This window comes from Dysidea avara, chromosome 6 (assembly GCF_963678975.1).
Source record: "Dysidea avara chromosome 6, odDysAvar1.4, whole genome shotgun sequence".
Lineage (NCBI taxonomy): Eukaryota > Metazoa > Porifera > Demospongiae > Dictyoceratida > Dysideidae > Dysidea > Dysidea avara.
Window position 1 is genome coordinate 31,109,708 of NC_089277.1, and position 15,035 is coordinate 31,124,742.

At 39.7% G+C, this 15,035-nt stretch overlaps 1 protein-coding gene across 1 annotated transcript; it reads right to left on the bottom strand.

Moving 5' to 3' along the window:
- Nucleotides 1-3,651: 3,651 nt before the first annotated feature.
- LOC136259400 (serine/threonine-protein phosphatase 4 catalytic subunit-like) lies at nt 3,652-4,560 on the bottom strand. The gene has a single exon (XM_066052890.1). The coding sequence runs from the start codon at nt 4,558-4,560 to the stop codon at nt 3,652-3,654; it is 909 nt and encodes a 302-aa protein (XP_065908962.1).
- Nucleotides 4,561-15,035: the final 10,475 nt, after the last annotated feature.

Sequence of the window (15,035 nt, forward strand, 5' to 3'; positions counted from 1 at the left end):
CAACCTGAAAACCTCTGTAGCAAGGGCTTACTACAGCAGCGTTTCATAGTATGCATGCAGTATGCATTTAAACAGACAATATGCATACTGAAGTAGAACAGTGTCCCAAATACTATTTACAAACTATTTTTCTTGGGTATTCTACGATGTATATACTGCCAAACCTTTTGTCCAGGTGCTTGTGAACCAAATATTGGATTACTACAATTTTGTACCCTGCTAGTTAGCTAGTATTTGTAATTTCTTATCAATGAAATGCCCAGCTACCACTGATATAGGCCAAGGTAGTCTCGCCCCAGACCACAAGGGTCTGGTGCCATGCAATACAAAAGTTTGGCCATAACCGAACAAAAGTGCGGTCACTAATCAGATTCAAGAATGCCTGAAACGTCCAATCAGAATCGACTTCAAATATTCTATGAAATTCACGCGACTAGAACTTGCCTTTGTTACTTCTGTGAATGTTGATGTCAGTTGCTGGTAAACACTGTACTATTGTTTCTTTTACTGTAACCGGCCTTTAAACGGTGCTCCATCGTCGGTGAGTCGAGTATGCACCATGACATCATAAGTTAACACAGCCAAGTGCCTCTATTGCGTGGCACCAGACCCTTGTGGTGGGCGAGACTAGGGCCAAGGGTGGTCAGGGGAGGTGAAGGGATAAATTTCTCTAAAAAGTGGTGAAGAGTCTGTCTTACTAGGTTAAAATATACAAAATTCCCGCTCCTCTAGAAATGTTACTAGGATGCCTTGTTAAATCTGCCTATATAGTCCTAGCAAGAGCGTTATAAACAGTGTATATATATAATACACAATTGTATTATTTACGTATCTATTGTACTTACTTGTCAACTCTTCCACAGTGAACACGTCTCCAGCCAAAGCGTACGATGAGTCCATCAGCTTCTGCGGCATCCTTTTCGTTCTAACAGGGCGCTTCTTTGATTCAATCGACGAATCGATACAATCAGCAAAATCCTTTGGGCTGTCACCTTCCATATCACGCAAACCTCTAACTCAATAGTTTTAAACAACGCATGTACTGTGGTACAAGTGCGCATGCGTAATTAAATTGATGCACTTTAATTAAAATACCGAGCGAGACATCGTCTTCCTCGAATCCCTTACGTTTCCGTGTACTCACTAAGGAGATGGAAAGTGAAGCTACTGGCACCTCAAGTAGAGAAAGATACAGTAGGTACTGTTTTGATCCATCTGTGTCCGTTCCGCGGAGTACATTGTGTAGATGGCGCCAGCAAGGTAAGCTAGTAATTGCATTGCAGTGCAGCTCATGTATGGTCAGTAGTCTCGCGTAGCCAGACCACTTTTTCCGGCCCTTATCGATTATAGGCGCCTTGCGTTTTTTATTATAAGCGCGTACTCTTTTAAATAAGAAAAGGCTGGCTAAATGTCAAGCGTAGGGCTTATGGACAGAGGATCCGGGAAGTCGAACACGCTTCTTTTACACCCCTTGTGCTGTCTGCTACTGGCAGCATGGCGCAGGAGGCTAACATCTTTTACAAACGCCTTGCATCTGCCATTTCCCAACCATCTTCCCAAGAGTTTCTTTAAGTTTAAACAGTACTTTGAGAAATTCTCTGTTCCATATAAGCATTCTGAAGTTTGTGCTACCTGTAGCAATTGCAAAGACGAGTGTCATTGTAGAGTGAAAGGTCATGCTATTGGCCACTTGGTACACATTTCGTTAGTAAAACCTTTGTCTGCCATTCTAACTAAGCATTGGGACTCCTTGCAGTTTTCTTCTCATAATAGAGAAAGGACCTTAACTGATGTATGGGATGGGTCATCTTTATCAAATAATGATGACAACACGGTTGCACTTCTGGCTTCAACTGACGGAATTCCCTTGTTTAAATCTTCAAATGTTAGTCTTTGGCCAGTTAGTTTTGTTATTCTTAATCTGCCTCCTGCTATCCGCATGTACTCAGAGAACATAATTCTTGCAGGGTTTTGGATAGGATGTAAGCCGCCAATGAAACTCTTGTTTGACCCAATTTTAAAGAGCCTGGGCTCTTTGGCAACATCTGGTTTAAAAATTGCAGCACCAACCACTACTTGCACCGTATTTATCCAGTTGGTTTTAGCAATATTTGATTTACCAGCCAAAGCAGCTGTACTTGCTGCAAAGCAGTACAATGGGAAGTATGGCTGCTCTGTTTGCTTGCATCCAGGACTTCGTTTACCTAACAACACAAGAATTTATCTTCCACTGCAATATAGAGAGCGAACGCATAGTGAAGTTGTAGAAAAGGGCAAAAAAGCTGAGCGCAAAGGAATAGCTGTTAATGGCATAATGGGAACTTCTGTTCTAAATACTGCTTTAGATTTGGTAGATGCAGTACCAGTTGATTATATGCACACAGTGCTACTAGGTGTTGTTAAAATGCTGCTAAATAAATGGTTTGACTCTAGCTATCACAGAAAACCATTTTATTTAGGACGGCATGCCAACGATATAGATGCTAAATTACTAAAGCAGCACCCTCCAAGTGAATTTACTCGTCGACCAAGGTCTATTAAAAGCCATCTGAAGTATTGGAAGGCATCAGAGCTAAGGAATTGGTTTTTGTACTACTCATTGCCACTTTTGGTTGATCACCTTCCATCTCTATATTGGCATCATTATGCTTTATTTGTGAGTGCATTGCACATTTTACTCGGTGATACTATTGCTCAGTCTTCTATTGATATTGCTCACCAAATGTTATGTGATTTCTGTTTGCTGATTCCGGAACTGTATGGTGAAACCATGTGCACTCATAATCTGCTTCTTTTAACTCATTTGACTAAATTTGTACGTCTTTGGGGCCCACTGTGGACTCACTCCACTTTTGGGTTCGAAAGTAAAAATGGGTATTTAAAGAAATTTTTTCATGGTAAGAACATCATCTACCAACAACTTGTTTTTAACAGTGATGCAATTGTCACGCTACAGTTTTTAAGGGCACAAATCTTTGAACACAATCCTGAGCTATCAGTGATGTTAAATAGTGGTCAAATGAAGACGCGCTCAAACATGTTTTACATTGATCAGCATTGCTACCGTGTTGGTGTATCTGTTCTGATGCTGCTTTCTACTGATCAAAAAGTAGCTATAAACTGTGAAGATAAGAATGATCCATTTGAATGTTTTTATCGACTATTCAAAGAGGGAGAAATGTTTCACTGTAGCTCATCCCAAAATAGTTGTGCGAGGAATGATACAGTCTGTATTTTTAAACACAATAATACAATTTTATTTGGAACTATAGCACTTTTTGTTCTGAAGCCTTCTCCAGTTGCCTTGATCAATGTACATCAGCCAAAACAAGTTTCACTTTTACATCAAGCTGGTGAGCCCCACAAAGACACACTTGACGCTTATAAGAACATTAATTTGTTAAAGAATTTCATCATTCCCATAGAATCTAGGAGTTCATCATTGATATCAGTGGATGTAAAATGTATTTGCCGAAAAGTTGTTCTGGTTGAAACAGATGTTGGAATGTATATTGCGCTGCAGCCAAATATTTATGAACATCATTAATTGTTGATCCATTTTACCATTGTACAAATTAATCACTTTTCATGTACTTTACTATTAATCACTTTTATTATAAATGTACACTTTTGCTTAAAATTATTACACAATTAATCTCCTAAAAATATAGAGGGTACTCTATATGGAGCACCGCGATCTTTAGTAGGAGCAGCTTCAAAGGTCTTGATATTTGGGGATAACTGTTCATCTATTTCAATTATACCAGCTTTGTTTTGGCAGCGGTAGCAGTAATTTGGCGCTGAAAACACAGTGATAACAGTACAATCACTGTTCCATTTGTAGCCACTCATGCAGAGCTGGTGTGCCCGGCATATAAAGTCCAAGTTATTTGCTTGGTTAAACTTATTAATGACATCAGGTCCATACAGGAAACCAGTACCTCTTGGGCTTTTTACCCAACCATTGGATTCGCTGGGGTCTGACCAAAGTAGATCGGTGTGATCAGAAGCTGTGCTGCTAGTGCCTTTTTTGATGTCATTAATATTATCTAGCAAAAATAAGTGTGGTGACAAACCGCCATGCACACAAAATATCGTCTCTCCTATCACTGCACTTAGGCTTAGAAAGTCGAATACCTTTAAGCAGTGCTGCCATATATTAGCTGAACCATATTTTCTCATGCACTCCTCATAGAACCCATATCTCAACGTCACCTCACACATTTCATGGTTTCCTCTAATCAAGTAGAGCATATCTGAATACTTGATTTTTAAGCTAAGCAACAAAAGAAATGTTTCTATGCTATAATAGCCCCTATCCACATAATCTCCAAGGAACAAGTATTTTACTGATGGAATCTCACCACCAGTTGTAAATAACATTTTCAAGTCATAGAGTTGACCATGGATGTCTCCACATACTGTAACAGGTGGGGTGATTTTCAGTACTTGCGGCTCTTCAGCTAAAATATCAATTGCTGAGCGGCATACCATTGTGGCAGACTTTTCATCAATCAGCAATCCCTTTGCCAAGCTTTCGATACACTTGTCAATATCCATCACAAGTTCTCTGCGTGTTCTAGGTATAGTTAGCTGTAGCTAAATAAAATATCATAAATTAATGTGAACTTAATTAATTATAATTGAAACCTATTATACTACGGCCGCATGATCCATTAAGGGCGCGCATATGCATGCCCGCTACTGCGGTTAATTAATTGAGGTGTTAGAGCGTGTATGCAGCAATTCAATACATATTCGCTTAAAGAAAGAGCGGTGTGTGCAACGTTAGTCTACTGTATGTATAGCATGCTTTGCACTTACAATTGCTTTCTTTGAAATTTGATTTCTCAGTCCGATATTGTCACGTGATCAAGAATTAATCTTATTCACAGAAGGGCCCGCGCTATATCGCAAAAATAATGTTTGATTAGCGGCGCCCAACTCGGAATTTTAAAAATGTTTATAGCTTCACGAACCTCAATATATCTTACAGTTATGCTACTACAATGAGATAACTTGTTTCTCGTCAACCACCCGCATCAAAATTTTTTATGCGCATGCGCACTCACTATTGCAGATGCAGACACTACTCGTGAGTTTTTTTCATTTCCGTGTTGGTTCTAGAGCATTTACAACCACTGAGGCACCATCAGTGAGTGCTATAATATTATTAGAATTATTAACATTAGTACGCTAGCTACTGCTGCTACTAGCTACTGCTGCTACTAGCTAGCTGCTGCTGCTAGCCGCTGCTGTTACTAGCTGCCGCTGCTAGCTGCTGCTGCTTGCTGCTGGCTGCTGCTGGCTACTGCTGCTGCTGCTGCTGCTGGCTACTGCTGCTGCTGGCTACTGCTGCTGCTGGCTACTGCTGCTGCTGGCTACTGCTGCTGCTGGCTACTGCTGCTGCTGGCTACTGCTGCTGCTGGCTGCTGCTGCTGCTGGCTACTGCTGCTGCTGGCTACTGCTGCTGCTGCTGCTGGCTACTGCTGCTGCTGCTGCTGGCTGCTGCTGCTGCTGGCTACTGCTGCTGCTGGCTACTGCTGCTGCTGGCTACTGCTGCTGCTGCTGGCTACTGCTGCTGCTGCTGCTGGCTACTGCTGCTGCTATATAGCTATACTGCTGCTGTTGAAGATGTGTCATTTTGTTAAGGGTGTGGTACATAACCTCAATACAAGCTACTGTGGAATTCTCACCTTGTTATTGCTGTGCTGAAGAAGTTGAAGTTGATTTTGAGTTTTATCCTCAGTGCTGCCAATCACTTGAACACTGCCAAACACTTAAAAATGAAAAGGGAGATCATTATTTTGGTTATGTGCAAGTGTATAATAGCTAGCTACATTTAAACTTCTGCAATTTAGGAGTTGTAAAGTAATGAGATAATGAGATAACCCGGCCGCCCGCCCACATGTGCTATTCTATAAGAAGCTGATGAGAAACAAGTTATCTCGTTGTAGTGGCCTTAATCTGATAATGTGCAGCAATTACCTATCAATATTAAGCCCCACTCCCCCACCTGGGGATTACATGGGGAGATGGTGGGGGCCGGGGTTTGTTTGGTTTTGTGTGCCCCATATGTGGGGCGATGGTGGGGATTTGTCTGCAAAAGGGTGAACCTAGCAATGTTAAACATTACTCTTGTAATGAGGGTAAATCTTGTATTAATGCACTCACTCATGCTTAAAAGTATTCAAATCTCCAGCACTCATCCCAGGATCATGGATGGGAGAAGTAGGGCTTTGTATGGAAATTTGCTTCAAAGGTGATGCCCCACATATGGGGAATAGCACATGCATGCTACATGCAACTTGACAAAACCCCATCCCAAGCCACATAAGCCCCAGGCGGGGGATGGGGCTTGCGATCGATAGGTGCATAGCTAATATTGCTGTATTTTCACTTACTGCAACTACTCTAACTAATGTAGATATATAAAGTGCTACGCACACCTTTCTTCTTTAGCATGCATGTATGAAATCAAAGCTATAAATTTCTCCTTTTAAACTCCTATTAAGTTGTATATTGTTGGTATGCGCTAGAGTATAATCATAGTGACAAATGGTCAGTACCGATTCACATCAGTGTGCATGCAAGTATGCATGACAGGTTTGTCAATGAACAGGGTACAATGCATGAATACCATCATCAGATGTAAAGTGTATGTACAAAAATAAGTGAGCTAGTCCTTGGACAACGTGCGACCACAGACAGGCTATAGGCTGTAATGGGCATGCACGGCAAGGAAAAAGTGAGTGCAAATTTTATTACCATTTATTATCAACAGTCATTCTGGATTAACTGCATGTCCACTCCTCACAGTTACTACTAAAGAAAATCCTTTGGGAGGCAAAAATTGAAGCTCTGGCCATGTCATTAAGGAGATTCTTAATTCTTGCTGCAGAAAGTGATTTATCTTATATAAAACTATAATGTATACAATGTGGCTGGAAATGACCCAAAACATCAACTTCAACAGTTGAGTAACAATGCAGAATGTTTACATGATCCAGTCAGCTTGTATAGCTATATGTATATCCATGATACATGCAATACCCAACAGATATAAGCATACACCATGAAATACCAATATGGCTAGATTTTGGTGCACACTGATATCTATTATTTCATCAGATGTGATACATAATATAATCATCATCCGTATACTTGCAGCATGCATGTCACCATCTGCTAAAACATACACAAAATTAAATTTTGGTGATGATATTTTGTATTGTTTTGTCCATGTGCATGTACTATAGACTATATGACACTTTACACCTATGGGCATAATAACAAAGAAATGATCAAGCAAGCATGGCTATAAGAAACTTCGACAAATGTTTAATACATTATCTTGATAAAATGGATGCACGTTGCATGCTCCCTGATGCACAAAGTTGCATAATCCATTTTTTGATACTTGCACGAGTGAATGTAAATTGCCTTACTTGTAACAGTGTTTGCAAAATGTGTATGCATTTGTAGTCTAATTTAATCAATGAGTGTATAGCATTGCATGGTGAGGTTGGTTTGGCTCAACATAAATATTATTTTAATAGTATAAATATCCTAAAACTTATCTAATATATACACACTGAGATACACTTAAATTGAGCTAGTAAATAGCCTAATTAGAAGTATATAGCAAGCTAGCTTACAAATACTAAATTTAGATGTTAGAATTATAATGTTGTGGAACCACGGAATAATTTACTCCAGGAAGTAGTTTGTGCAACGTCAGTTGATGATTTTAAGAAATTGATTGATCACCATTCACCTAACACTATGTATATGTGTACGTAATTAGTTTACTTGTATTATTTTTAACCTGTTGATCAGGTGTAACAGGCTGTATAGCCTTATAAACTTACCTGCAATCAATTATTATTATAAGTGGGAACTTCTTTCAAGAGCAATTACACAAAATGAGTCTCAAAATTAGTAAACTTCTTTTGCTTTTATATATACTATCTTCATAGACAGTGAAGATCGATCTCTAGCTCCTGAAACATGAAAAATCTTACAAAATATTGCAATATCATTCATGACAGTAGCAAGAAATAACTTGGCATGAGTCCAGTATATGTACTCATGCAAGATGAATGCAAGTTATATCTTGCCATGATGTCCTGCACATAATCTTGTGAAAATCATGCAAGACAAATGCAAGACATATCTTGGCATGATGTCCAGCACATAATCATGTAAAAATTATACAAGACGAATGCAAGACATATCTTAACTTTCAAAACCTTGAATATCCTAGCAGATATCTTGAAAGTTCTGGCCAAGACTTGAAAAATATTTTTGATAGGGGACCATTGGGGACTGGGACTAGAGAGGGTCTTTACAACAAGGACACTTGAGGAATTCCCAGCATGTCCTAGGATACAAAAGGACCATTGGGGACTGGGACTAGAGAGGGTCTTTACAACAAGGACACTTGAGGAATTCTCAACATGTCCTAGGATACAAAAGGACCATTGGGGACTGGGACTAGAGAGGGTCTTTACAACAAGGACACTTGAGGAATTCTCAACATGTCCTAAGATAAAAAGGACCATTGGGGACTGGGACTAGAGAGGGTCTTTACAACAAGGACACTTGAGGAATTCCCAGCATGTCCTAGGATACAAAAGGACCATTGGGGACTGGGACTAGAGAGGGTCTTTACAACAAGGAAACTCGAGGAATTCTCAACATGTCCTAGGATACAAAAGGACCATTGGGGACTGGGACTAGAGAGGGTCTTTGCAACAAGGACACTTGAGGAATTCTCAACATGTCCTAGGATAAAAAGGACCATTGGGGACTGGGACTAGAGAGGGTCTTTATGACAAGGACACTTGAGGAATTCTCAACATATCCTAGGATAAAAAGGACCATTGGGAACGTGTAAGAATACATTACATGTCCCTATCTTAAATGAACTATGCAGATTAATTGAGGATGGTCTTGATATAGATCATTTACTGTCTTGAGGTGTCCTTTAGTGTCCCAAGTCAAGCAGGGACTAGTTAGTTGGACTTGGGACACTACTGTATATACTGTATATATAGGTGAATACTCAGGGACTGTCTTGGGATGTCCTTTAGTGTCCCAGGTCTTGCAGGGACTACTTGGACCTGGGACACTAGAGGTGAATATTCAGGGACTGTCTTGGGATGTCCTTTAGTGTCCCAGGTCTTGCAGGGACTACTTGGACCTGGGACACTAGAAGTGAATATTCAGGGACTGTCTTGGGATCTCCTTTAGTGTCCCAGGTCTTGCAGGGACTACTTGCACCTGGGACACTAGAGGTGAATATACAGGTACTGTCTTGGAATGTTCTTTACTGTCCCAGGTCTTCCAGGGACTATTAGAACTTGGGACACTATATATCGGTGAGAGACACAAGGACTGTATTGGGATGTCCTTTAGTGTTCCAGGGACTACTTTGACTTGAGATACTAGAGGTTAATATACAGAGACTGTACATGTCTTGGGATGTCTTTTAGTGTACAGGGACTACTTGGACTTGGGATGCTATAGGTGAATACAAGGACTTCCTTTGGATGTCCTTTAGTGTCTATATATTGTAAAGGACAATTTCAGACCAAAGGACTTGTCCTGGCAATCCTGGACCTACCTGAGTGATCAACTGTTACAACAAATCATCACCTGATGATGTGTAAATTTAATCCTTACATTACCCATACCACTGATATACTGACATTTATGGATTAAATTTAGATAGCGTAAGCAACCAATTAACAGAGCGTTTAATCCTGCCACACGTTCCTTCTCGTCAGAACATTCCTGGAGCATTATTCTTGGCAGAGGTATTCCACTTGATTTCATCTTCCTGTGTATATACCAAGTTTGGTGTCAAAAGGTGCTCCTCCTGACCAGTAACAGCTGAAAATGTGAAAAGTTGGAAGTAACCATTTATCGGAACAATGGCTCAATCACCAGAACTCCATAGGCTTGTGTGTTTCACTTATCAAACAATAGTGCAAAGCTGGTCATGGCCTTGTGCTGGAACCTCACAAAAATCTGAAAGAAATTCCTGTATATTTATGAAGGTCTAACTGACATCCATGTAAAATTTCAGCACGTCAGATCACGTAATGTATGAGCTATGATTTTTGTTGTTGTAAAAATGCACACATAAATTGCTTGATAATTGAACACACAATGGTCCTTTAAGGGCTCTACAGTATTTAATAGTGGAACAACCAGCTCCCAATCAATTATACATTCTTCTGTTGGTTGTGTTCTTGATCTCTTGGTGATTTCTAGATGCCCTGTAGGGAAAGCATGGTGGCATACTTGAACTTCAGTCGTGGAGATGAATATTAGGTTTCTTACACTTCTCAACAGTTGGCTAGATGGCAAGACACTATTTTGGACTACATTCTCACCAATCTCTGCCTTCATTACAGCCGCCATGTCATCATAAGTTACGCCAGTTCAACTGGAAAGTTCGACACTAGCCGTACCATGTTTTTCTGTGGAAGCTCCAGTGACTGCTGGCTTTGATCATGGCTTGTCTTTTTTCCTTTATTGTTTGGTAACTAACAATGAAGTAGAAATTAACAGTAGACTGCCATGGGCTTTCAAAGTGACGAAGAAAAAGTGCTAGGCTGAACTCGCTTCTGAAAACAGCCCCAAATCTACAGCACGGAAGTTATACAAACAGTTAATCTTTGTCCATTCCTTTATCACTAGAATTACAACCTTTAACAAGCAACACACTCTTTGTCAACCATGTCTCTTCTTGGTACCACGGAATTCCACCGTTTTATTAGTATAACACCCGTCCGATAACTGAAGCATGTATTTCCGGTAATTGAGCCCATCCGATAAATGGTTGCTTATACACTATTCATAGTATCTATAGTTTCTTCACTTTATTGCAACAGTCCCTACTAGACTGCAAAATATTTTTCCTTCCACTTGTGCTTTGCATATATGCAGATGTATTTGTTCATTAGTTGTTGTCCACAGTACAATGGTCATCACTAGCAATTAGGGATGAGTCTATTTTGCTTTTTTTCTCACCTATTTTTCTTTCCAGCAATTCTTTTTTTACCTACCTATTTTGCTCAATATTTTGCTTGTCAACAATCTATTTTGCTCCATAGTTGGTGTACAATGTAATAATAATAATTACATGTAATAATCAATAAGCACTGTTTACATACACTATGGTGTTTAGATATTAGTGATTGTATCTTAGCATGATTGATGCCTCCATATAATCCTTTAGTGAATTTCCTTGTAGGTCACCAAATCCTGAATTCAATAGTGAGAACACCCTTTCTGCAGCAGCCGAGGAGGGCTGTATGGTCAAGACCTTCTTTACAGCATTTGACCATAAAGGCAAATCAGTTGCATTGAGCTTCCACCATTCCAGAGCAGCAAGTTCATCACTAATACCATCCGCCTTAGCTACATAAGAAGGAAGTTCAGCCTTCAAATTTTCAAGCTCGTCATCCTTAAAGAAGGGAACAACCTGCAATGCATTTACATGAGAAACATCTGGCTTAAGCATTACTATCTTGTGCGGATTGAAAACTCTCACAGCCTTAAAAACTAAAATTTGCTCCTTTAAGGAAGAATCTAGCAGTTCTTGAAAGTAATCTAGAGCTGGTTGCATACAGCTTCGAGCATAGCTGCGATGCCTCTGCTGTGCAGTTGATTGAGTAGTGATACTGCGAATAACAGCTTCAGTGTTTGGAGTATGAGCTGCCCTGACTGCTGCAACAACAGTCTGTACTATTTCATAAGCTGTGAAACTCAGTGGCCCATCTCCTTCAAGGTTATATGTAGCCTTAACAAACACCTCCCCCCAATCAATAACAGCAGCAAGCTCAAGCTTTAAGTGTTCAAGCTTTTCACGGTCAGTTAAAATAGCTAGTAACTTTGGAAGAGATGCAGGGCCTAAGTCTGTATTTTCACTTAGGAATGGTTCGATATCACCAAACTGGAGCATTATTTGCTTAAAAATTTCCCATTTGCTCCACCACCTGGTAGCACTATACGATGCCATTGCCTTTCCTGTTTGTTGTTTCCATAGAAATTTGGCTTTAATGCTATGTGAAAAAAGTGCTAGCCAATTACCAATAAACTCAGTCAGGGTTGGTACTTTGAAGTGCTCTCCAACACGATCAAAAGCATGGCTGAAGCATCCAATATCTATTACATTAGGGTAAACAATCTTCAATGTCCTCATTGCTACACTGTTAACAGATGCTCTATCTCGCATAGCAGCAATAAGATGGCTGGAAGAAATGCTGTAGAACACTGAAAGCACTTGTACCAATTCGTGTGCAATTTCTTCCCCAGTGAGAGATTTTGAAAGCAGTTGGATGGCTAGAAGCTGCTGTTGAATTTCAAAAGAATCATTTACAAAGCGCACTAAGACTGCTAATGCCTCTCCACTATGAGAGGTACCATCAAAAATGACACTCAAGAACTGACCCTGGAGTGATTGCTTAATACGTGCCTTTTCTTCTTCTAAAATAAAAGGAATAAGGTCAAACATAAATCTGCGATCTGTAAGGCGATAGCCTGTCTCCTCAAAAAGACTACGAAACTGGTCAACCTTACTTAGTGGTACACCCGCTTGAAGAAATGTTTTGACCACTTTGACTCGGAAAACCTGCTGTTGTTCCGGAAGAGTCTCACCTCGCCCATGAGCTTCTGCATTATACCTTTGCAGAGATTGTGCAATGTCTGAGTCTTTAACATTCCTTTGTTGCAGCTTTTTCTTTCCATTAGCATGTTTAGTAGATTTTAAGTGATACTCAATACTGCTCTTTTTGAGGGGTAACTCTTCCCGGCATCCTTGGCAAAAAAGCTTTCCAGTAGCTACAGTAAAGGGTTCCTTGGAATATTCGGTTACTCTTTGCTGGGGCTTGATCGTTTTGGGGTTGCTCTGCGAATTCGAATGTAATGCTCTCTTCCTGCCAGCTGGTGGATTTTTGGCAATTTTTCTCTTACGAGAGAAGTCAGATGCACTTGGTGCCTTTAGCACACTAAGCAAGGACACTCCACTAGACGTTGGCGTCGTTGAGTTGCTGGCACTTCCGGTAGAACGAGTCCTCGAAGTTGTACTAGTCGAAGTTGTTGTAACATCTGACTCGCGAGACGATTCACGGTCATCATCATTACTAACAATGCTAAGACTGTCATCTACTTCACTAACATCGCTTTCAGCACTTGAACTGTAGTCAATGCGTTCTATCACATCCATTGTAGACACTATTTCACACGTGATTATTCGCTAACATGTATTGTGGGTTCGCCTTCGGGTCAAAGTTCAGCTAGAGCCATACTCATTTAACGTACGAGTGTTAAACGTAGCTATGGTAAGTTGTTACTTGTGTTAGTTATGCAGTTACATTCACACTGTCTGAAACAGATCTGAGATTAACAAATTTTGCTTATTTTGCGCCTATTTTGCTCGATTTTGCTCCTATTTTGCCAGCATTTTGCTTGTTGCTCTTGTATTCCTATTATTCCAATAATTTTGCTGGCGAAATCGACGCATCCCTACTAGCAATAGAAGACACTAAAATCAACTCAATTCCATCAGCACCAACATTGTCACTACCTGCTCAGAAGAAGAGACATAGATGAAAGGTACGTATACATTAACTTTTATGTTTTCCTTCATACTATTATAACACTTCACAGAAGGTCACACACAGACCACATTCTACTCTACTTGTTCCACTATACACTGTAGAGCAAGATGTGCTGTTTCTAGTAAAGAGGCAAATCTACTGCTGGTATATAAACTGTAATGATACGAATATTTTTTCACTTTAAAATAATTGTACGCAACTTTTACTATTTCAATGCTATTATTATTATTATTCAGAAATAGAGTTTGCAAACTAGTCAATATTTTGTTTAGCAATGTCACAAGACAATATCATCACAGGGGAACACCCAGGTGGTTTCATTATGTAAAAGTAATTGGAATATTAATCAGAGATCCACCATGAAAAAGGGTCAACAGGACACACTTCATACCCAGTAAAGCATTTTAAAAAAAAAACATTGCGCCAGTATCAGTTTAGTGTTGGGAGTGTATAAACAGTGGAATGGTGGAATGGAATTTTTTAAAGTTCATTGTCAGTTTTTACATCCAAATAAGTACAACTCCTCTCCTTAAGTAAGCAAATAAATAGTATTCCCCATAGAAGTCAGCTCATTTAGCATATTTTTCCTCACCACAACACTTGTATGACTTATAACTCAATACTTTACTACTTGTCTGAAACTAACTGTCTTAATGAAGGTTCAGTTCAGTGTGCAATGTGGCACTGCCACAACGAACTTGGATTAAATTTTGATTTTCGACAATTGTGGAAAAGGCTCATTGTAAATGCTTACAAGATAGTCCCGTTTCACTTTACCCAAATATTTATGCTTAGGCTCCTAGGACAGTAGTACTGCTCTGCCTTCTGTTTCATTTTCACCCTCCAGTGCCTAACTGGTAAAGTTGAAAATATATGAATGAATAATTCGAATGTACTTTTACAATGGGTACAGCTGTACATGTAATCAGCTAGCTACAGTAGCTAACTTTTTATCATTTGAGAACAAGGGTTAAGTCAGGAGTCTTCTTGGTATTCCCAATAACTGCTATTGTGCATGTTCATAACTGACTTTACAGTACATTACATTGGTAAACTTTGTCTATGGTGAGGTGAAGTATGCTAAAAGAGCTGACTTAAAGGGGAATCCTATTTATTTGCTTACTTGAGGGGTAGAGTTGTACTTATTTGGATGTAAAAACTGATATTGAACCTTACAAAATTCTATTCCAGTAGTCCATTCCACTGTTTATACACTCCCCACCAGATCTGGCAAGGTCGATTTCTTGAGCTTGACACACTTAAGCAGCGCAATGTTTTGAGTGTTAAAAAACAGAGCGTTCCCAAACAAACACTATCTTTTTCTCCAATTAAAGAACGTCAAATGTGTGAGCTTGCAAAACTGCTGCTCTGGCTATGAAGACCTACAAAATGCAAAAGGAT

Bases quoted from the DNA above. Each gene is read 5' to 3' on its own strand.
- LOC136259400 (XM_066052890.1), bottom strand. From the start codon at position 4,560: ATGGATATTGACAAGTGTATCGAAAGCTTGGCAAAGGGATTGCTGATT.